This window comes from Rhamphochromis sp. 'chilingali', assembly GCF_963969265.1.
Source record: "Rhamphochromis sp. 'chilingali' genome assembly, chromosome: 7".
Classification (NCBI taxonomy): domain Eukaryota; kingdom Metazoa; phylum Chordata; class Actinopteri; order Cichliformes; family Cichlidae; genus Rhamphochromis; species Rhamphochromis sp. 'chilingali'.
In genome coordinates, this window is record NC_137934.1 from 7301430 (window position 1) to 7326619 (window position 25190).

At 39.8% G+C, this 25190-nt stretch overlaps 1 protein-coding gene across 2 annotated transcripts in view; it reads right to left on the reverse strand.

The window, feature by feature from the left end:
• Positions 1-25190, reverse strand: part of dock4b (dedicator of cytokinesis 4b) — a 143726-nt gene that overhangs the window by 22376 nt on the left and 96160 nt on the right. For both annotated transcript variants that reach the window (XM_080886475.1, XM_080886474.1), the window contains exons 27-42: positions 24787-24881; positions 24176-24251; positions 22959-23059; positions 22650-22708; positions 21185-21333; positions 20265-20350; positions 18404-18499; positions 18257-18317; positions 17802-17895; positions 15358-15506; positions 13863-13949; positions 13607-13711; positions 13179-13320; positions 6360-6526; positions 3238-3324; positions 1679-1855 (exon numbers count right to left, since the gene is read on the reverse strand). In XM_080886475.1, the coding sequence (XP_080742601.1) occupies positions 1679-1855; positions 3238-3324; positions 6360-6526; positions 13179-13320; positions 13607-13711; positions 13863-13949; positions 15358-15506; positions 17802-17895; positions 18257-18317; positions 18404-18499; positions 20265-20350; positions 21185-21333; positions 22650-22708; positions 22959-23059; positions 24176-24251; positions 24787-24881 (1731 nt within the window). The remainder of the gene's footprint in view (positions 1-1678; positions 1856-3237; positions 3325-6359; positions 6527-13178; positions 13321-13606; positions 13712-13862; positions 13950-15357; positions 15507-17801; positions 17896-18256; positions 18318-18403; positions 18500-20264; positions 20351-21184; positions 21334-22649; positions 22709-22958; positions 23060-24175; positions 24252-24786; positions 24882-25190) is intronic.

The window sequence follows — 25190 nt, forward strand, 5'->3', positions numbered from 1 at the left end:
AAAAAAAATTAAAAAAATAAAACAAAACAAAACAAAAAAGGTCAAATCTGTGTCAGGCTCATGTGGTATGATCACATTCTGTTATTTATGTAAAAATATAAATTACAAAAGATTTGAAGGAGATGCTGGTCAGTGTTTACCCAGAGGAACAACATCTCTATGCATATCAATATTTACCTAACCTTGTAAACAATGTGTAAAACGGGAGGAAATATTTTGTAAGTTGCAACATTTTATACAGATTTTTTTTGGTTTTCAGCAAAATAGTGGCAGCAAAGATAAAAAGCACTTCTAAAATGCTTATTTTTGGGCTCTTATCGGCGTCCTACAACCCTTAATAGGGTACTTGTACTGAGGACATGCGCTTCACTCACAAGCACACACATACAGTATATGTTCCACAGAACACACATGCATTGTCACAGCGGTTGCTATGCGACACAGAGAAGGCAGCCGAGTCCACTCAATTTGTGGAGAACAAAAAAAAAAATCTTTATTTCTTCTTTTCTAGTCTTCTTTCTTTTGAATTGAGCTCCTAATGGTTAAAGTGTCTCCACTCAAGGAGCATTTAAAAAAGCAGCAGTAAATGGAGCTCTCGATGAAATTGCCCATATTTCAACTTTCCATACCAATCTGTTACCACTTCATCATATAAATACTATAAGTTTGTGTGATTGGAAGATATGACTAGGAAGATTTTTGCACTTTATTAATCTGGCGCTCTGCCTCTTTAAGAATTCGGCTTGGTATATAATTAGCTAAACTTGGTGGATGTCACCAGAAGGGTTAGGTAATGAGGTAAAGTTGCGAGTTGTACACCCACACTGATTGAGATTCTTAGAATCTTTACTAATGACTGTAGAACTATAAAGAACTGGCATTATGTCTCTGCCAAATAAAGTATTGGTGCTGTAATCTCCATGCATGCTAATAAGCTGTTCCGGAGCCTATGCTAGCTAATCTAGCTGTGGTTGTTACTCATTTTTTCACAGATAAAGCTTAAAGCACAGCCATGAACATAGCGGCAAAAATGCTAACATTAAGCTAAGTACACCACCAATTTGGTCCTGTGTTTGGTGTTACATTGACGATGTTCCCATCTAGTTTTACTTAAACACATTTTAGCAATTGTTCTCTCTGCAATACATACTTGCTTCAAAATACACGAGCGGCGTATTTATATATAATTTGTTAGAGAACATTGTGAAAATTATTTTTAGGGCATTAAAATTCAGTAATTTGCAAACATGGCAACTTCTTTCCAAGTTTTAGGACTACATTAGCCATCTAATCCCTGAAACTCCTTCCATTCTTCTATCTAACATTATTTGACCTCCCGCCTCTTTTCCCCCCACATCCACCTTATCATTCTATCTGACCAAAAAAATCCCCCCCACCGACCTATTCCTACACTACCCATCCATCTTGTTTTCCCACTTCCGCCCCCTCCAGTTTTCCACTCATCCATCTATTTGGTCAAGCCATCATCCAGCCATCAATGCATCCATCCATCCATCTGTTCATCCGCTCCACCCCTCCACAAAACACTTTCTGTCCATACATCTCTCCATTTTAAGCCACCTTCATGCATCATTAGGTAATCCATATGTCACTGCCTCTCATTCCTGCTTAGGTCTCTAAAATCCTCCAACCTTATCCTCCAGCAAGCCATTCATACCTCTTGGTAGCGGGCCAGTCCCCCGTTGACTGCGGCGTCGATGACCCCGTTGAGGCACATGGTGAGAGGGTTGATGTTCTGCATCTGCCGGCTCTGACACTGGGAGATCAATGTGCGCAACTGCAAGTTCTTGTTCTCGATCACCTCAATCGCATTCTCCAGTGGGCTTACCTCCACCTGTACACATGAAGGATGAAGAAACATTTTGTAGCTTTTTATATGAAGCTCTAAAGGGAGCTTTACAAATAATATCTGGAAGCTAAAATATCTATAAGGTATTTGAGTAATGTGGGAATTTTAGAGGGTCTGCTAAATAATAAATGCTACTGAGGTCCTTTATAGTGAAAGGTGAGGCAGTTTAAAACATATTAGGTTCTACAAATCAGGATATTTCAGCTTGTAATACTTTAGTTTTGACCACTTTTTTGTCCCAGAACAGAGCTGTTTTTTCTCCTAAAATACAGCAATTTGAAAAGCTGCTTAAAAAAATACAATGTTGCCAAAATCATTTGGACCTTTTAAGTTGATATGGTAAAAGTTTTAGCACCAGCCTATTTACACATTATGTGGTTTACTTGACATCCAAAATGAGTCTTTTTAGAAGTAAACACTCGATACCGGCTTCTTGTTAAATTTGTTGGAAATGCTCTAAAGAGCCTTTTCAGTGAAAACTGCGCTCTGAGTGAGGCAGCTGCAAAGCTGGGTCAGTATCTTTAATTATATTTGTGCTATTTACCAAAAAACACCTACATGTATCAATTTATTAACCATTATTATAAAGAATTATTGTAGCAGCTTCATTTAAAACTAAGTACTATTTTTTTTAAATATACATTAACATATGGACATTTTGTCACATACTCGTGAAGGCACAGTGAAATATTTTTTCCTTCATCCTGATTTCTTTTTCTGTATTTTTTCCTTCTCACACAAAGCTTAATCCTTTTGCTAATTGAGCTTTTGCCAGTCTCCATTTTAAATGCTACTGCACTCCACAGCCATCATAGAGTAACACTGGCTTTACAATCCATATTTCACACCACGCTCAGCAGCTGTGAAGTAAAGAATATGCGCTTAGACCATCACAGACAGACACTGTGTTGGACTGCACAGAACAACATTTCAAAATCTGTGTAAATCTGACCCTTAGAAATCTGATTGAGAAGACAAAGCATTTACATGTAACAGTGTAGCAATTGTCCCATGTCAAATTTGACAGGAATTTGCCAATTACAGGGGAAAGAAATCCCAATACAAAAATCAATTCTAAAAATTGGACACGTTGGTAATCACAGTAAAGCAGTTTGGCTTTTAGCGTGACATCCAATCAAACCAATTGCGGAAACTGAACATCCAATAGCCCCAAACCTATGACTTAGGTCATGATTGCTGCTCAGTCTAATGACTTGGATCAATACTTGTGTATTGGCTGTCATTACTCTAAATTCCAACCTGCAGAATAATAAAAAAAAGAAAGTATCACTGTGTCCCTTGTGTCAAATGGCTGTGTGTTGTGTTTATGCCTTCACTGCTATTTCATCAGACTGGGACACACTCACCAGTTCTCTCTTTTCAACTTCAAACCAGCGGGAGATGCCTGGAAGACTCTGGATCAGAGTCAGAGTTGTCCTCTCCACCCACAGACTCTGCATTCACACAATACATCCATGAGCATTAGCTGATTGCTAAACATATAAAAAAAAATCCATAAATACTTAGGCTTGCTGTACACATATCTTAGTGGCAGCACTGTTCAGGATTTAATTGTTGATCCACAGTTAAAGGAAAATATAAAAATGCCTACAACCCAAAAACACACTTTTACTCATATGTCATATGTCTAATATCCTCTCCAACAGTTATGCTGTCAGCCAGCATGCTTGTTATATTTCCAGCCTCTCAAAAGGTCATTAAGACAGCACGCAAGCTATGAAATTTTTAATATTAACAGCAGGCTCTAAATATAATAGATTTATAATACAAGTGAAACAACACTACTTTATAGACATGTTACATATAGACGGCAAACAGTTATTTTATTTTATCTTTTTTTTTTGGGGGGGGGGTGTACTGTCCTGTACTTAGCACTAGAAACGTCCCTCCTTGTCAAGATCTACAGGCTTGCTATTACTTAATAAGAACAACAGCATGTTTAAGTGTCTACAGCCATGCTGGTTTTTAAAAACTGCTAGCATGCTAGTTTTTCTCGTGAACTGTAACCTCAATGCCACAATGATGTGTCATGCCAAATGCTAGTAATGGTGTTCTAAGTTGATCACAATCTGATGTGTAGTGGGCATGCTACCATGTTAGTTTAACATCTTGGTATACTAACTGGGGCTAAAGGGCAATTGAGTTATGGATATGTGATCCATGCATTTTTACTTTGGGCGGCACGGTGGTTAGCACTGTTGCCCACAGCAAGAAGGTCCTGAGTTCAATTGTGGTTAACTGGTAACTCTAAATTGCCCATAGTTGTGAATGCAGGTGCGAATGGTTGTCTGTGTCTATGTGTTAGCCCTGGCGACCTGTCCAGGGTGTTCAAAAATCGGTAATCCTTTCACAACTTTGGGGGCGTTTTTGTTCCGCTGACCCTTCTAAAGGCCTTCTAATGATCAAGATGCTAACACAGTATAGCTTCATTTATTTAGAGACAGTATCTTGCTCAAGGACACTCCAGCAGAGCAGATGAGCGCTGACATGCACTATTGATCCAGTGTCCTCAGGTTGAAGAAAGGTCTTCCGACGCACTGCACAACATTGCTGCCCTTTTATTGATTTTATGTTTTTTAAGGCCAAGAAATCCTCCTGAACAAGTCTTGAGGAAAAAAAAAAAGATAGAAAAAAAACATGCACTGCAGTTTAAGAGCAGGAAGTTGAAAGCAGAATCTCACATAAAAAAGCAATTTCTGTCATGCAGATAGAAACTTCAAGAAAAGCTTTCTTTCCTACTTCAGTTTATTACCATATCCTTCCTGCGGCATACTCTTGTCACTATGTTTATTATAGATATTATTTCCATCTAATAGTAAGGACCAGAAATATCCAGTCCTGATGGAAATATGATATCACGATTAAATTTGGCCAAATAGCCTTGATGGAAGTGAGATGAGAAGGCTGCATGAAGCGTGTGCATTAAAGCAGAATATTTATGACAATAATATCCGCGTCTGTGTGTCGGGTGTGCATATCTGTTTAGAGTGTGTGCATCTGCCTGACTGTTTGAGTGTGTGTAACTGCATCACGCTGTACAGGCTTCATTTGCACCAAGCAGTACACTGCTCTGACTAGTATCCGAGTTCCTGTGTATAATTACTGATACCGGAGTCACAATGAATAAAACATGCACTATACACAAAGTAATACCTGAGCACTGGTTCAAACTATCACTCCCTACTAGGGCTGCCACGATTAGTCGACTAGTCACGATTACGTCGACTATCAAAATCGTCGACGACTGATTTAATAGTCGACGTGTCGTTTGAAGCTTTGTAAGATCACAAAAGACGCAGGAATAAGTAGCAGGATTTAAGAGTGTAATAACGGACTGAAACAGAAGATGGCAGCACTGCATGTACAAGGATGTCAGCTGCCGTTAAACCCCGAAGAAGAAGTAGCTCTGTCCCAGAATTCATAGCGCAGCCCAGCTCAGTTTCCAACAATGGCGGCAGCTACTTAGTTTTACTATTACTCTTGTTATTCTTTATGGGTCACAAAATAAACATTTAACATATTTTCAGGCGAGAATGTAGCTGTGTAAACCTCAAATATCTGCTCAGTTTATCAGGACACCGCATATTTTCAAAAGCGCTCCGACGTTTTCGGAGACGTCTGTTACCCACTAGCTCGATAGCTAGCCGGGGGCTAGGCTAACTAGAGCCGTGAGAACACCGGACTCCCGGCAGATCGTTTTCAAACCCACCGCCGTCTTTCGCTACTCAGGTTAAACATGATATATAAGTCACTTAGATAACTTAAAAATGTTATTGTTTGGCTTTTTTTGTATTTTATTTGTTCCTGAGTAAATCGGTTTGGCTGAGATTAAAGTTATAGTTTTTACACAGCTGAATAAAGTCAAGCAGACAGCTGATTATCAGAAGTGTGAGATGCTCGAGAATATACTCCGGTGTCCTGTTATATTTTAGATAGCAAGGAGTTTATTAAACTTCACTGAAACAATCTGCAAATTTCATTCAAATTTAATAAACTATCATCTTGTCTTTCTTTATTTTTAGTTAGCACAGACCTTAAACACAAAGCTGTAAGGTAATGATAGTTATATAAGAGCAGATGCTGCTGGTGCAATAAGCTGTACGTTTTATGTCCAATGGATGATGATCTGATTAGTCGACTAATCGCAAAAATAATCGGTGACTAGTCGACTATCAAAATAATCGTTTGTGGCAGCCCTACTCACTACATGGCCCATGATGGATGAACCGGGCAGAGAAGGAAGTAAACGAAGCAGTTTCGTATCAGTGAAAAATGTTAATTTTCAGAAATGTATGATTTTAACTTTTGAAATATTCATTAAAAAAAGACCTGTTTTCATAGCACATAACATTTTGCAGTGACTCCACATTCAGACTCATTTTTTTCCCTTTTTCTACTCAGCACTAATCCACAATCAATGGTTTGAAGAGAAGATAACCTTAGATAAATGCAGAGAAATTTTCTTTACCTTAAACTCATTCTCCTTGTCTTTGGTGCCCTTGTGAAAGGGCCGGTCATATCTGAACCTCCAGATGTGATTAAACTTGTAGAAGCTTTTGATGTTGTCAGGCACTCCATCTCTCTGTAGCACATCCTGACTGTCGGGGATGGGGGTTACAGCATAGATCTGTAGATCTGAAAGCCCCTGAAGTTAAGGAAAGTGCAAGAGAGAGTGACAAGGGAAAGCACTGCAGACTTAAATGGAAAGAAATCTTCAATGACCCGAATGCATATCGGAACTTCAAACAGGACAAAGACCTACATAGGCAAGAGCCAGAGGTGGGACCAAGTCATTGTTTTGCAAGTCTCAAGTAAGTCTCAAGTCTTTATCCTCAAGTCAAGTCTCAAGTAATGTCAGGCAAGTCAGAGTCGAGTCTCAAGTCACTGGTGTAAAAGTCCGAGTCAAGTCACAAGTCTGAAACTTTGAATTTCAAGTCCTTTCGAGTCTTTAAAAAAAAAAATAATAATAATGTTGCAGTTATGCTAAATGTAAATATTAGACCATGTAATTTTAAAATCTGTGTTTTTCTCAACACATGACAAAATAGTGAACTTAGAAAATATACACAAATTGTGAAATTGCACCTCTTTAAAATGCAGCTCAATTAAACCTAGCTCCAAGAATAATTTTCACCGACAGTTCTGAGATAAGCTGCATGTTATTCTTGGATGCGGTTGTAGGACCAGCTTTAAAATCGCATGACAAAAATATCATACACATTAAAAAGAACTGCATCACCAACGTAGCCTGGACAACATTTGCTAGTTAGATGAAGTCAGCTATCTCATCTTAGCATATTTATATGCATATTTATAATCATACGGTTCTTGGAGTGAGTGCATACACTCGTGAAGTTTAGTAACTTCAGGTCACTGCAACAAGTCCGGGTACAGTTTACCGACGGATGGGTGCAGGACCTTGAAATGCACCGTGTAGAAAGTAAAGACCATCGTACGTATCATAAGTTTACCAGTCTCACAAATTGTCGTCATAAATACACATTCGTTAACCGTTTATTAATAGGACCTTTGAGCTCAAGGGTAATTAATTAGTAGTGGAAATAATTTCTGGTAGCATCACAGAAATGTAGCAGTGACAATAATACTGTATGCTGTAATCGTACTGGGCAATTAGTGATACAAAAAACCTGTTTTATCCTGTGAATAAAAGTATATGTTTTTGTTAATGTACCATAATAACAGAAGCGAAACACAATATTGTGTCAGGACAATTCACTATTTATGCACAATAAACACAGGAGCATAGCGCGACAATTTCTGTTCAGCGCCAGACTTGCTTGTAACCTATATCACTAATTATGTTATGAAAATGACGTATTAACTACTAAAAAATACTGACCTTCGTGTAAATGCTTGGAGCAGACTAACCTGTGAGCTGGAGGGTTCTGGGACGTTATATTTGATCTTTGAATGGCTGCAATCCAGGCCATCCGTCGCGTCTTTGTTACTTCGGAAACATGGCTTGAACAATTTCTCTTCAACGACGTAATCCGATAACAACCGATCTCTTTACCCGTCGGCTTCCCGTGGCTGTCATGCGACCGGCTATTGCAGTTAATAATACAACGGCTTCTTGACATTTTTGTGTTTCTTTTTATCGCTGTGTGACTGATTTCAATTGAAAGCCTGCGTGCGCTAGTACCGCTTGCCACGAGTTCCCAGAATCCTTTGCGGTTCTACCCGTGAATGACGTCACATTTTCAATCTCTATATAATATGCATGTTAAATTTTATATTTGGGGTAAAATATCAAGTCTTTTCAAGTAAACCGGTTCAAGTCCAATTCAAGTCCCAAGTCATTGGTGTAAAAGTCCAAGTCAAGTCACAAGTCTTAGAACATTTTTTCAAGTCAAGTCTAAAGTCATAAAATTAATGACTCGAGTCTGACTCGAGTCCAAGTCATGTGACTCGAGTCCACACCTCTGGCAAGAGCTCATGTGCATATCTTTAATCAAGATATTGGCCACACATTTTCTTGCATAGACTAATGCAGAGGTAGGGAACGTTAGTCCTAGAGAGCCGGTGTCCTGCAGGTTTTAGATCTCACCCTGGGACACCACATCTGACTCAAATGATTAGGTCATTATCAGGCCTCTGGAGAACTTCAAGAAATGTTGAGGAGGTAATTTAGCCATTTAAAGCAGCTGCGTTGGATCAAGGACACATCTAAAACCTGCAGGACCCGGCTCTCGAGGCCTGGAGTTCGCTACCCCTGGACTAATGCATAGTCAAGCCGGACCAACGTATCAGCTAGTTATTATCATCGGACAATATCAGCGATTTGCTGATATGTGTATCAGCATTTGTAACTGCTGATAAAGGAAATTTTTAAAAGATGAGACAGAAGAAACACCTTTCGACCATGTTTTAAGTAATGATGTTGCGTAGTTTGTCCACCAGAGGGCACTATGCAACTTCCATGTTGACAACACGTTTTTGAAACCATAAAGTTTAGTTTTAAACCTCTCAGGCTCAAATTAAACTTTTTGTTGCTAATGCACAACCAAGTCCTGCAGTGGTACTTCTGAGTAAAAAAAAAACCTCATAAAATATGTATGTGGGGTAATCAGGATGTTAGTTTTTAACTGTTGCAAATCGGCAACGCCTGCCTCGAGAGGGTTAAAGCTGCATTGTCAAATTATTTCTAGAACAGACTCACTAATATCTTCACAAAATAACTGTGAGGAAAATCTTTTTACGTTTCAAAATCTGATATATCGGTCTATATATGAGTATGAGAAATTACAAATGTCGGTACGGCCTTAAAAATCCTATGTTAGTCAGGTTCTAATGCACAGTACATATCAAATTTTGTTCAAATTGTGTGTAATGTGTGTAATATATGTGTAAAACATGGTGAAGGTTCTGTCATTGTTTGGGAAACGCTTCAAAATTGATGCAATAAATGCAGAAAAGTACTGTGAGATTTTAAATCATCAATAACAAAACAACACCTGCTTGGCAACAATGTTTCAGCATGACAATGATCCCAAATACCCTGCAAATGCATTAAATGCATATCTGGATGGAGAAGTGCACAGTGGAGCACTATTAGTCATGGACTGGCCTCCCCAGATCAACATTATTAAATCAGTGTGGGATCATCCTGACAGAATATGCAACAAAAAAGCATCAAACATCCAAAGAAGATCTTTATATGTCCTTCGAGAAGCCTGGTGAACTATTCCTGAAGACTACTTAAAGAAATGACAATAAAACGTGCCTAAGGGAGTTCAGGCTATGTTGAAGAATAAACGTGATCATAACGTGATCATAACGTGATCATACCACATATTGACTTCCAAGCTTGTTAGGATTATACAAGCTGTTTTTTTTGCTTAATATGTTGTATTGTCATGTATGTTTCCCCATGTTTCAATAAATCGCAGCACCTACTTCCCCTTTTCCTGGCAGAATTAAAGGAAATGATGGGTGACTCAAAACTTTTGCCCAACACTGTAAAGCAGGAGGGAAAAATAAGTTTTTCTTTTGACTAGTATGAGAAAACATACAGTGAGACTTGACAACTTGAGCAGTGTAAAAAGGCAAGGAGTGAAAAGTGAGTTAAGTGTCTTTCAAAAATCCCCAGCCTCTCCTTTATTATGAGAAACCCTGCACTGATGAACAACTATATCAGAGAGAGGGAGGAGAGCTGACGCACATGAAATGCATGAGTGTTTGTATCAAGGATTTACAGATGGGTGAGCAATCAGAGAGACTATTGATTGGCCTAATGTGAGAACAACACAGCAGCTACTTCATTCAGACGTCACTTTGAGTGGGGCGTCTGCATAAAAGGTAGGCACATCGTACATAAACTATTCAAAAATGAAAAGTACATCTTAACTTGAGGCCATTTTCTAATCAGTTTACATTTTGATGTCACCCGCACACATGGAATATTTCCTAACAGCAACTTTGAGGGCTGCAACACTACTGTGTTGACAAACTCTGCCAACCTCCAGACAGGAAGACATACAAACACCTGCCAAAATACTTTAAACCTTTTTGCGATTGTTCCTGCTACACTAAGACTGCAATTTGCCGCAGTGACAAAGACACACACACACACACACACACACACACACACACACACACACACACACACACACACACACACACACACACACACAGAAAGACAGACACCAGCCTCACTTTCATAGCTGGTAAACATGTCTATCTTCAGTCTGTTCTCTCTTTTACTGTTGTTTCCTTCAGTCTTTGTGTCACTATGTCATCAAGTCTGCCTGTTTTCTTCCCTCTTCTACAGTGGGGCAAAAAAGTATTTAGTCAGCCACCGATTGTGCAAGTTCCCCCACTTAAAATGATGACAGAGGTCAGTAATTTGCACCAGAGGTACACTTCAACTGTGAGAGACAGAATGTGAAAAAAAAATCCATGAATTCACATGGTAGGATTTGTAAAGAATTTATTCGTAAATTAGGGTGGAAAATAAGTATTTGGTCACCTCAAACAAGGAAAATCTCTGGCTCTCACAGACCTGTAACGTCATCTGTAAAAAGCTTTTCTGTCCCCCACTCGTTACCTGTATGAATGGCACCTGTTTGAACTCATCATCTGTATAAAAGACACCTGTCCACAGCCTCAAACAGTCAGACTCCAAACTCCGCCATGGCCAAGACCAAAGAGCTTTTGAAGGACACCAGGAAAAGTATTGTAGACCTGCACCAGACTGGGAAGAGTGAATCTACAATAGGCAAGCAGCTTGGTGTGAAAAAATCAACTGTGGGAGCAATCATCAGAAAATGGAAGACATACAAGACCACTGATAATCTCCCTCGATCTGGGGCTCCACACAAGATCTCATCCCGTGGGGTCAAAATGATCATGAGAACGGTGAGCAAAGATCCCAGAACCACACGGGGGGACCTGGTGAATGACCTGCAGAGAGCTGGGACCAAAGTAACAAAGGTCACCATCAGTAACACACTACAACGGCAGGGAATCAAATCCCGCAGTGCCAGATGTGTTCCGCTGCTGAAGCCAGTGCATGTCCAGGCCCGTCTGAAGTTTGCCAGAGAGCACATGGATGATACAGCAGAGGATTGGGAGAACGTCATGTGGTCAGATGAAACCAAAGTAGAACTTTTTGGTATAAACTCAACTCGTCGTGTTTGGAGGAAGAAGAATACTGAGTTGCATCCCAAGAACACCATACCTACTGTGAAGCATGGGGGTGGAAACATCATGCTGTGGGGCTGTTTTTCTGCCAGGGGGACAGGACGACTGATCCGTGTTAAGGACAGAATGAATGGGGCCATGTATCGTGAGATTTTGAGCCAAAACCTCCTTCCATCAGTGAGAACTTTGAAGATGAAACGAGGCTGGGTCTTCCAACATGACAATGATCCAAAATACACCGCCCGGGCAACAAAGGAGTGGCTCCGTAAGAAGCATTTGAAAGTCCTGGAGTGGCCTAGCCAGTCTCCACACCTCAACCCCATAGAAAATCTGTGGCGGGAGTTGAAAGTCCGTGTTGCTCGGCGACAGCCCCAAAACATCACTGCTCTCGAGAAGATCTGCATGGAGGAATGGGCCAAAATACCAGCTACTGTGTGTGCAAACCTGGTAAAGACCTATAGTAAACGTTTGACCTCTGTTATTGCCAACAAAGGTTATGTTACAAAGTATTGAGTTGTATTTTTGTTATTGACCAAATACTTATTTTCCACCCTAATTTACGAATAAATTCTTTACAAATCCTACCATGTGGATTCATGGATTTTTTTTTTCACATTCTGTCTCTCACAGTTGAAGTGTACCTCTGGTGCAAATTACTGACCTCTGTCATCATTTTAAGTGGGGGAACTTGCACAATCGGTGGCTGACTAAATACTTTTTTGCCCCACTGTATCTAGGCCAGGGGTGCCCAATCCCGGTCCTCGAGAGCTACCGTCCTGCAGCTTTTAGATGCATCCTTGTTCCCACACACCCGAATCAAATGAATGGCTTGTTATCAGGCCTTTGCCAAACACGATGGCATGCTGAAGAGGTAATCAAACCATTTGATTCAGCTGTGTTGGAGTAGGGATGCATCTAAAAGCTGCAGGATAGTAGCTCTCGAGGACTGGGATTGGGCAGCCCTGATCTAGGCCAACAGTTGTCCCTTACATTGGTGTGAATAATTAAAAAGTCCCACATACTATAGGAGTGAATCTGAACACTGCATGGAAATGAGAAAAATGAAGGGAGCTTGAGCTTAGGTTAGTTGATTTGTACCTGGTCCCTGGTAGGAACATGGCTTAGTGCAGGGGTCCCCAATCCCAGTCCACAAGGGCTGGTGTCCCTGCAGGTTTTAGATGTGTCCTTGATCCATCACAGCTGATTTAAATGGATAAATGACCTTCTCAACATGTCTTGAAGTTCTCCAGAGGCCTGGTAATGAACTAATCATGTGATTCAGGTGTGTTGACCCAGGGTGAGATCTAAAACCTGCAGGGACACCAGCCCTCGTGGACTGGGATTGGGGACCTCTGCCTTAGTGTGTCTGATTGTGATTTGTATTAAATTTTGTATACTGCACGCAATTTGCAGCACTGTATGTTTGCATGATAGCATGTGCCTCATGTCGCCTGCAGGGCAATTGTGTACATGTATACACGAGGCTAGCTGAGCCTCCCTGGCAGCACAGTACACATGCATATGCAGTCGGTTTAGTCCCCACGTCCAAGACTGTATCTGCTTAGTTGGGGTTTCATGTTTGACCACAACTTTATTTCATGCCTCCATGTACACTGAAGGATACACTGTGCGTCTGCCTGGTATATGGTCTGGTCGGGCTGGTTTACGTGCTGCATGGCGATGGCGTGGGGGAACTCGTTGAGCATCCGCTGCTGGAATGCCTCCAGCCTCTCGTAGTCATGGCCTCGGCACACAAACTCCTTATTCTGCAGTGGAGGGGGGTTAGGAAAGAAGCAGCGTGGGGTTAGCTTGACATCTAGTGGGCACAGACTGAAACTGCAGCACCATCTGCAAACTCCACCAAGGACAGGGCCTGTTACATCATTAAATGGCACTGAATAAGACTTGCTGAATGTCACCTTCCACTGGAAGAGTCTTATATAAGAAAAGTTCATTCTTTCAGAAACGCCGTTTCTTTTTTGAAGAAGGTGAAAGTATTATTCCCTTCAACTAGCTGTTCAAGACAAAGAGGGAATATGGTGATTTACATACCCGTAAGAAGAAAGGAAACTTCTTCCCATAGAATCCAACTCTGAAGAATTCAGGTTCTAATCTTTGCTGATCCATGATCTTGTCATAGAGAGATGCTTCCATCATCTGACAATAAAAGACAAAACTGCTTATAAACCAACAGTGTCTAATCTGTTAGTTATATTGTGCATTTTTCTGACTAACCAGGGCATCATCAGGTTACAAAAAAACAAAGGACTCCTCAAGCAGCATCCCCACAGCTTCTGGAACAACTTACCCTCATTTTACTCAAGTTCCTGTAGTCGTAGTACGACTCGTACTGGTCAGCAAGCTCTCTGCAAAGGATGATGCCATTCTCCCAACACTGAGGACACAAAAACACACACTTATTCCCTGTCACCTTCATCGTGCCCAGTCTGACAGTTACAGACTGACCCGAAACCTACTTAACACTAAGACACTTGTTCTGCAGTGCTCACACAATCGGTCTCCACTGGATGGCACTGGCGAGTCAACAACGCCAGCAGACACAAACAAGCTCTCGATGCAGGTACGTGCAGCACCAACCATCTTACTAATTAAATGAAAAGCTTTCCTTTCTTGCTGCCTTCCACTCTGTGATCAGGAGCACTGGAAGATGGCATAATTCGTGAATGTAAAGGATATTTGCACTACGAGTAACGAGGGGTGGCATTTTTAACGATTCAAAGAGATTTCCCCCCAAACATCAGAGGTAATGATGCGTTATTTTGAGAGGGTGAGCGTAGTTTTGTTTTGCCATTTCCCCCCTTCCCCTGAGAGTACAGAGAAACAGCAAAGGTAGTTAGGATAACGAGATAAAACTGGAAAAGAGAAGTGAAGTTGGGATGATGAAAGAAAGCAACTCCTGAGAGACGAAAACAAAACTACAGCCTGGGAACCGTTTATCAAGTGAGAAACGCTGCGTCCTGAATTAGCTGAGCTCTGTTTGCGCTCACATTTCTCACTGATGAGATTATTTTAGCTAAATGCGGCACCATCAGAGCGAATCATGCTTTAACAGTCAGCGTGGCCATCATCGCCATCTGAGAGGAACAGTGTGGAATACTGTGGGACAATATGGATCCCGCTCTAATTACAGCTACCTGCAATTCCCTTGATTAAGTGGAAGAGGTGCTGCGACCTCTAGTCAACGTCACAGTTCATAACAGATAGAAATATCTCTGTACAAGGATTTTGGCCTTCCTCTTCATTTTACGTGAATGATGTCGTATCTACTAAACAAGCAGGAAAAGAAGTTCTCTCATCTTTCACCCCGATGCGTCTGAGCCGACTATTAATGTTTCATGAAACTGTTGATGCTTATTATTTTTGAAATATACGTATTAATGGCCAGCATATATTTACTCTAGGAGAGCCATCAATAATATGTCTGCGCCTCTATTTCGTTGCCAGGTATGAAATAGAAATGCATTTAAATTAGAAGGCTCTTGAATATGCATGAGAAGCTGACGTGCTGCTGGGTATTAGCTTGGCACAAACTCCTCTGAATAAAACTGAACATGCTGTTGCTTTACACTGGCACAGTACATTCACTGGCATTTAGCGGTGTTATAGGGAACCAGTTGTCCTGCTGGTGTTTGGGCTCAGCTTACTTCCTTCATTCTACCTTGCCAGTGTGCTAGAAACGTCACAGATTACATCACATGACAAATGTTCTGGTTTCTGTAAAGTCAAATGCAAATGTATTGGACGGATGACTGTAGAGGAAAAACTGGCGCTTTCCAGCTTACCTTCCCCCTGTCGAAGTTCTGGATGATAGTGAGATGCAAATATTCTTTCCTTTGCCACTCGCTCTGCATGGGGTAGTTGAGAAACTCTCTGAGCGGCCTGTCTGACCATTCCAATAACTCGTCATAGAGCAGCAGGGTGTAGGACGCCTCTGTGAGCATACACAGAGAAAAACAGCATATTAATTTACATTTACAAGTTCTTTAAACAAGTTTTTTTCTTGTTTAAAGAACTTGTGAAGCATTCAGTGTCTCAAATACTGATGAATACACTGAAGCAGAAGAACATGAACAGATGACAACATGAAAGCACATTTCAATAATCATCATACAGTATGTGTTCAGACCAGGGGTTAAAGTGGGACGGATCTATGTGGAACCGCAATCCCACGCCTTTGATTAATGACCAATTAAATCTAATAGGCAGTGAGGTTGATTTTCATATGCTGCAGTCTGGCGGTGCTTCCAACTGATGCCACAAAAACCATTAAATCACCCCATGGTCACACCTGCATGCACCATTTTTTACCCTCCTTCTCTCCCCTGTTGCAGCTGTGGTTAATGCTTACATGTCATATCCTGATTCACATGAGATTTACTTTTACATTTTTAATCCAAATGTGTGTAAAATCTATGGTCTTCATCAGTCTAAATAATGCATATTATGCATGGGTCTTTCTTATTTCAAACATCTGCGGATATTCTGGCCTATCTCATAAGAGAACACTTTTTTGTGTCTATCCCTTTCTTTATTGGGTGAGTCAAACCAGGAGAGCACACTGCTAAAAATGTAAAACATTAACGTGGCCTCCAACACATAACCCATTTCTTCTTTTTATAATTTTTAGCCAATGTCTTTTTATTGAGTTTTTCTTTCATACATATAAACAAAAAGAGAAGAAAAGGATTACAGATGATCTGTACATTTGGGGTAATTAGCCCGTTCGTTTAACGCTGTGAGAAAAGAAAAGAAAAGAAAAAAGGGAAATAAAGAAAAAAAGAGAAGTATTAAACATAATATTAAACATATGTTTAATATTTCCCCAAATAACATAATCCCTGCAAAATAATTCATTCCCACCCAGGTCACTGCCCTAGTCCTGTACACTGTTTTTCCACACCTGACATAAGAGAGTTTGCTGAAAAATTGTTATAGATTTTGAAATGCATCAAGGAAAGGACCCTACATGCTTTGAAATTTCCCAGTAGAGTTCTGAGTGAATGTCTTATTTTCTCTTTTCTACACACAACATGAGGTCATATAACCACTGTTTGTGAGTGGGAGGGGCAGCGTTCCGCCACCTCAGTAGGATTGCCCTCCTGGCCAACAGGGAACAGAATGGAGAGGAGAGTTGGTAGGAGGGAGAGGAAGACAAGGCTACTTTTCAGAATCAAGTGAGGAAGCTTTGCCCTGTGCATGTCTGCATTTCTCTGTTGCACTTTGTTGCACGTGCCTTCTAACTCCTTATTTCTCCTCTGCGTTTCCTGAAGCGTACACTGCAGGTCTTCATGTCTTTTCTCTTGTTCTTGATTTTGCACCTGCACTTCAGTATAAACTTCTCTGTATTTTTCTCAGCATTTCATTGAACCTACACTCCATCTTTGAACATCTTTTTTCATTCTAGTTCAATGGTTTTATCCTTCATTTTTTTAACATATACCTGTAGTTCTAGATTTCTCCTCTCAAAGTCGTAGAGAGTAGAGAATCTGGAGAAATTCAGCTTCTTTCTGATTTTCTTGCACTTTCTCTTGAAGTATTTGTGTGTAGTGCTATTTGAAGCGACACTTGCAAGCCTTCATTGTATTTCTCGATGTTCTGTTCTGTTTAATCTAACTGTTAAAATTTTAATTGGTGCCCAAGGTGGGTAAATTGTGTCCAAAATGTTGCCACCAGTTGGTGCATCTTTGTGGAGAAAAGCCATGAATCTGTTCATCTAAACCTGATCTATTTTATAACATTATTGGAATGAGATCACGGATACAAGATTTGGGTAAGGTGTTCCGGTCTAGCATGTCCTAACATGTGTAGACCCCAGCATGTTGACAAGATTAGATCTATTGGCTGGCCTAGGAAAGACTCCCCGGATAAGCTGGAGGAGGTGGCCAGAGGGAGGTCTGGGCTTCCCTGCTGGCCGACTAAGAAATTAGTGATGGCTCATGTAATATCTTCTTATTAATCGTAGAATGTAGTGGCTAAATCCACAAAGTTTAGTAAACTTAAGAACCAGCATCAGGAAAAGCTGCACAAAGAAAAAAAATTAAAACCTACTGGACCTCACAATGGGAATTACGTAATGACTTATTTCTGTCCCCTTACAACAGACCTTATGATTCCCTGCCAAATCCCAACTTAAAGCCCTGGTTATGACAAATAGTAAAACCGCAATAATGCATCACCCACGCTCAGTCACACTGTACTACAAGGCAGTATATTCCTTTCAATGTACCTGTGTAGTTTTGTGCTTTCAGATGCAGATCATACAGTTTGTGAATGTAGCGGATGTACATCTCTTCTTTGTTCAACTCTGTTTTGTAGAAGTTCTGGCAGGAGCGGGAGATGATTCAATGAAAAAACATGAGAGAAAGACGGAAAACATTAGCAGAGAGACCATCATAACCATTAGAGAGGGAATTTAAACAAGTAATGAAGGCATTTAAAAGTGGTGCAACAATATAGTTCTGCTGCTGATTTGCAGGGGCCTTTTGATCCCTCTGCCTACACACTGAGGTCCTCTTGCACATAACTCCAGTTAAATAAAAAAAAAACCCCACAAGAATACTCAATTATCATCTATATATTACATATGTTTTACTTTTTTCATCATTTTGAAATAAAAAGGTAATAACTTCAGAGTGCAATAGCAACAGAAGATAAACACTGACATATTTGCCTGACACTCACCAGTAAACTGACAGTACATCCGATCTTTTTGCCATCCACTTCTCCCAACTTCATACAATCCCTGCAATAGAAACATTGAGAATTTGACTAAAAGGACCAAGCACGTGTGTCTCTGGAAGTATTTTGTGAACGTGTGCGCGCGCCCACCTGTAGTCTAGCAGTCTTTCCATTAAACGAGTGACGGTAGCGATCAGAGAGATCCCGCTCTCCCTCCAGGTCTCTCTCTCGATCTTCTTCAGCAGGCTGAAGGACAAATGAAGAGAGACAGAACAAGACAAAGATGTAAAGACCAAAAGAGACGGGGAGGGCAAATGGGGGGGGGCGATGGAAGAAACAACTAAGAAAGGAAAGGAGGCGAAGCAAAATTAATAGCAGTCATACTGGTGTCACCTATGCTTGTTGGCCTGCCTACAGGAGCTCAAGAAAGAAAAAACACAAAGGTGGCTAAAATTTTTTTACAACACCTTATTTACTGTTATGCCACCAAAACAGGTTTTTATAGAATTACGGGCAAACACACAACAGCCAAAATACTGAAGCTGTTTATTCTTCTTTTTTTTGTAATTGCTCCACATTTCCCCTCACACAGACGACACTGAGAGAACAAAGAGGAGGGTGTCTTACCTAGGGTACGGACCAAACAGAGGAATTCTACTCCAGGCGGGAAGCATAGGCGGAATAAATTAATATTAATATTAGCACACACTCACACAGGTTAGTTTAGGGATTAGTGGACTTAGTAGGAAAAAAAAATAATTATGAACTTAAAGTAGGCTTAAATCAAGAAAAACAAAAGAAAATTGAAATTAAACATAAAAAAGTGTTAATAATAACTTATTATGCATGATTACAATATAGCGCACACTATAACTACTGAACTTTACAAAATATGAACCGCAGTGCCTCTGCATTTTATTAATGTTTCACGTGTACAAATGGTGGGAAAGAGAATGATCGACTATGGAAGACAAAGGGATATTAGAAGTGGATCCATACTCATAAAATAGATCACACTTTGATTTGTGGCTGGGCGGCAGCAGAAGAGTGATTCGGAAATACGACTTCATTTAATGCAACATGGTTTTCTTTTCCTTTTTCTTTTAAAGTTGAAATGCAAGATTTTTGCTTTGAAAGCTTCAAATACTAACAGCCCAGAGAGAAGGGCGACATAAAAATATAAACAGAAAAGAAGCAGGGACCAACATACGCACACACTCAGGTGAACACACACACACACATATATGAAAAGGTGTGCACAAACACTAAGCATGCAGGTGTACAAACCTGGAAACTCAAGGACAGACAAAAGGAGCTGACCAAAGAGGAGGTGTGAGTGAAGATGAAGGCGATTAAATGCTCATCACTTACCTCTCACTGCTTGAAAAATATGCTTTACATAAGCAATTTCAAATACAAAACTACCTATTGTATATTTGTATAATAATGACATGTTTGTTAGTTTGAAAGTAAGCCTGCAGCTTTCTGTGTTGCTTCCCTCATTAGCTACATGCTCTGAAAGCAACCTAACCCATTTAATGGCTTTCTTTATTGAAGTACAAGAGGCCTTTTCAGAGCTGTAATGCTGCTATCTGTGCTCTGGGTTTTCAGGGTTAAAGGCTAATTCTCAAAAGCAGAATACTTAGACACATCCACTTCCCGATAAAACGCCCATTTAGTGAGGCAAATGACCTGCAGATTGCAGCCCACGCAGATAATTTACCTGATGAAGCCTTGTGTGGGTTGCATCATTTAGGTAATTAGACCCCCATAAACAGCTATTTTCACTGGAAGTGCCCAGGTCTCCTAAACTAGCCTTCATGCACTTTCAAGTAGGTTTTTGCTGGGATTTTACTGTTTATTGTAAAAAATAAATAAATAAATTTTTAAAAATTGCTTTCGCAGCCAAATTATTTAACAAATTTGCAGAGACTTTTCCTTCAAAAGTCTTTCTGGAAAATTTCTACTTTATTAGATTTTGTAACATTTCTTGATTCTTTTACCAACTCACATGCTGTTGAAGAGCTCCCTGTATGTCTCATCGCCTTTGCCTTCAGACATCAGGCTGTCCAGCTTGTCAATCAACTTGGCCTCCACCTGTGAGGAAAAGCATTTAAAGCTCAGAGGCTCGCAGTCTGAACAACACTGACATAACAAAGAAGAACGCAGAGCTTGATCTTAAAGTGTGCAGCATCAAAAAAGTAGACTTAATTATCTGAATGAGAATGCATAATTCTCTTAAACTTGCAGTATTTGCAATGACCAGCAGAGGGTGACTTTGACTCTGACTGAGAAAAATCTGACTGCTTATTGATCACTTGTTTTGTTACCTGAATAGACATTTTACTAATGATTTTTGAGTACTAGTTTATACAACGTGATACTTTTAGAGAATTGTTGATAATAAAGCAGGATATGCTTTAGGGAGTACGTTTTGTGAGTGACAAGACACCAATCGATCTCACCCATCTGTCAATTTCTTTACAGTTAAATTGTTAGAATTTACAGTTATGTGAAAAACTAAAGACATGCCATGACCAAGTAGCCTGTAGAACCACCTTTAGCAACAAAACATAAGTAGTTGTTTTCTGTAATGCTCTGTCTCTCACATTCACATGCTTCAGTTCATATATTATACTAATTATTGTGGTTTCTGAAGTTTCAGAAATGTAAATAATATTATTATTTAGCAATGATAAACAAAACCAGCTATAAATGAATGTAAATGTTTTAGAAGGAAATTAAACATCACACACACTGCAATTATTACAAGTTATATTTCCAATTATCCAGTTATATAGATGTGGCTTATTTTTGATTATGACAAGGATGAATTTAGCTTTCATTAACCTTTGCAACTAACAGTTAAAGCCAAGATTAAATAGTTCTGAGTTGGTGAATTGATTTCAGTGAAACAGCAGCATGCAGTACCTGCTTAAAATTGCCACTGCGTCTTTGCTCCCAGTCCATCATGTCGTGGAAAATGGGGATCATGACATTTCTCAGATCAGGTTGAGGCACCAGCGTCACCTCCAGGAACGGCCCAATCATTGCTGGGATGAAGTTCAACTTATGTTCACCTGGAGGAAAGATACAGATCGGCACAGAGGTCAGGCTTTCACTTTATCCCTGCACACAGCATATTCTTTATGTCAGAGACAATTTACCCAACTCTGGAAAGGTGTCTTCCTTCAAAACCTTTGCAATAAATCCTGCTCTAGCAGTTCATGAAGTTCCCAAAAGCCCCAAAACTTTCTGTTTTGATTGTTTTCTGCTACTCCCCCATTCTAATCATTTAAACAAACATTACACCTTTAAAAAATAATGCCTCAGATGTTTTGTTTTCTTTGGCTAACACAGGTCTGAATTCAAAAGGTCAAGTGGATTTCTCTCCTCTGTCCTCCCTTTTAGACAGATTCTAATAAAGTGCACTTCACAAATTCCTTCCAATTTGGCTGAAGTGCTAAAACGAAACAACTTAGAGTGCACAGTTTATTCCATCATTTTCAGCAGAAAGATGTAACGTTATTATTACTATCAAATAAAAAAAGAAAGGAGGGGGGGGGGTCCAAAGTGTACTTGAAAATGAGAAAAACCACACTTGAACAGTACGTTGGAAATTACCATAAAACAAAATTGCATCCATCCATCACAGAGTCAGAACAAAAGCATCCACATAAAGGAGACCAAGGCATCCAGTCGGTTGCCATGGTGACAAATGGTATAAAGAAGAAAAAAGGGTTTTTTGTTTTTTTTAGATCCCATCAGCTCAAGTACAGAGAGTTGTTTGCTTTGTTGCATCACACAGATTCCAAGAGCTCTACTTTTGCACCAGAGGAGCAATAAATATGAATAAATAAAAACAGGATTTAGATAGTTTCAATAGAACCACAGGACTTTAAGAGATCCAGCTATTGCTGAAATGAAATCAAACACTAGCACTTATAAGTACCTGCAAATATGCCATGTACGTCATTAGGTTAAAATCCCTTCACAAATTTCTTTCCAAACATTTAGGTCCTGCATCAGCAAATCTTTTACTTTTTTTTTTTCTTTCTGCACACTCTCCAGCTTTTTTTGGGCCTCTTTTCCTTTATGAGCACTATGGAGGCTGTAGTGCCATTTATAAATGAGAATTTGGTCCGCATGATGGCCCACGTTGTTACACATCATGCAGATCCATCCATATAATGATCAAGCTGGAATCCAGCAAAGGTGTGAATTGCAAAGCACAATGAGACGGATCCCGTGCATGGAAACATTGAGTAAGTACTCAGTAAGTATCTCTTGTGAATATGCCACATGAAGGACGATGAGCTTAACAACTTTCTCCGTCATGGGTGTAGCCCATGTTGAGGAATAAGATGTGCGCTATGATGGGCCTCTATCACCTTACCTAAATTCTGCCACATGCTGAAGATCTCACAGCCCATCATCACCCTCATGTCTCCATATCTGCATAATAAAAAAAAACAACAACAAAATGCGGTTAAAAATGTGTGCACATACTGATGGAAGCTGTAGAACAGCATGTTAAGCAGTCATTAGAGTGAGTGTACACTGTGTGTGTCCAGCTGTGTTGAGGTTCTTGACAGACAGGAGGAGCAAGATAGAGCGGCTTGTTGAGTAGGTGTGTGGCTCATTACAGACTGCTCTAACGCATCCAGCAAAGAATACCAAGCATTTGTAAATAATCAGCACTTACTTTTCCAGTATTTTCTTTCTCTTGGAGGGAGAGAAGGATTCAAGTTGAAGACAGGGCTGGTTGATAAATATTACAGACAGGTAGAAATACGAATCCCACACCTGCAATAAAAAAAACATCACTTTGTTAACGTGCACAACCTCCTGACTTTAACCTACAAAAGTGTCTACCTGCATGTGGGTACACAGTAACTTACTATCAGACACAATACTGATAGGACAAACAGCCTCCCAGATCTTCAGATTACATCATTTTCATTAAGCCAATAGCAGCAGCAATCCTACAAAATTCCGCTATTAAAGGAATTCAAACTGAAAAAACAGACCATAGGATAAGCCTATACGCTGATGATGTGTTACTTTACCTTGAGAACTCACATACCTCTCTGCTGAAGATGATCACACTTATAGATTACTTGTCTATATTAGACTATTCCATCAACTAGAGTAAATCAACAGTTTCGCCTCTGAATTGAATCTTTAAGAACATCTCCACCACTGCGCTACAGTCAGGTAACATCAGATGTTTAGGTGTAAAAATTTTCAGACTGAATCACATTCCTCTACTAATGTAGAGGGGATTATCTCACAGAGTGCAATACTTCACCTATATTACTCATGGGGAGAGTTGCAACAATTAAAACGATGGCCTAAAATCAGCCATCAGTCTATTGATTAGTTTAAGACACTAGACTCAAACATCTCAAAATGTTTATGAAAACAACAAACCATCACGAATCAGTTTAAAAACGCTACAAAAGCCAAAATGCACTGGTGGTCTAGAATTACCCTGTTTTTTCTATATGTTTCCAAATGGATCAAATCAAGCCTGTTAGATAGTCCATGACTGTACCTGGTCAAGCACCATATAGAAAAAATACTGAAACCAGATTATGTATTTGATGTTGGTGTAAAGTATATTTATTGTTCTTTCTTCTGTTTTTTAGCTTTCAGCTCACTACTGCACAGTCTGCCTTAAGCATCTAAATAATAGTATTGGGTCGATTTTATATCCATGTCTCAGTTTTTGTGATGTGTGATGAACTTCCATATTATATATGTGTCTGCCTGTGTGTCAGTAGTAAAGTAATGCAGCAAACTTTTTGAAGCTATTTTGACATTCAGACTTCTGAAGCACTGCAGCACTGTTCAGACAACACACACACACACACACACACACACACACACACGCACACAAAGCCTGCCAACTTCCCTTACCTTGTAGTCAAACTTGTCATTGAGGAAGTTTTTCCTCAGAGCGTCAGAAAGGTAGAGGACAGTTGTGATGATGACACTAAAAGAACAAAAAGGGACGCAGAAAGCAAGAGGTGGAGAAGATTACTACTGTCACCTTGGAGGGGAATCTGTCATTTCCATTCTGCACTGCTAAAGGAAAATGTGAGCAGAGAGGCAAAACCATAAATAGCTAAGGCATAACATTTTTAAGTTACACTTTTCTGTCTGACAAAACCTTTTCATTATGAAACAACTGTTACTTGTTTTTCCTAGATGATATCATCTCTGTGCCACTTGATAGTGACCTCCAGACAATAATATGGATGGATAAGCACTGCATTTACTCTCATATTAAATGAGCACACTACATTCAAATCTCTCCATCTTCTGAAGCTTTTTGTGCGATCAAAATCAAGTGTTAACTGAGAGAACCAAGGTTGAATATTTTAGCAGATGAAAGCACACAAACAGAATAAATGACTAGTTGTGAGTGAGATGCATACTGCATATCTGCATGAGCCTCTGATTTCCTGTCTGTCCTCATTCGTAACCTCTTCCTGCTTTCCTTGATTTGTTTGCGTGTGTGTTCTTACTTGTTCGTGACCAGTCTCATGACAGTCCAGTCTTTAGGGAACATTTCTGGTCGGATTAGGATCCTGAAGACTGTAAAGATATGAAGGAGGAAATCCTGCAACACAAACACATGCAAAACAACACCAAGGCACATTAAGTTTGTTACTCAGTAAAGAGTTATTGCAGAAGAAAGATTCGGGATGGAGCTTATTTTTGACAACCATTTACTATCCTATTATATATTAGGTATAATTAAAAATATATAAAAGAAATGTTTCTGTTGGCCATTTTAATATTTTCTAGCTATAAGCTACTTCTTGACTTCTCTTTATCTCTGCACGCTCTGTGGGAAAACAAACAACCTAAAACTTCACTGTAGGTCCTTTTTCCATTTGTACCTCCTCAGATAGACTTGGATCGACCG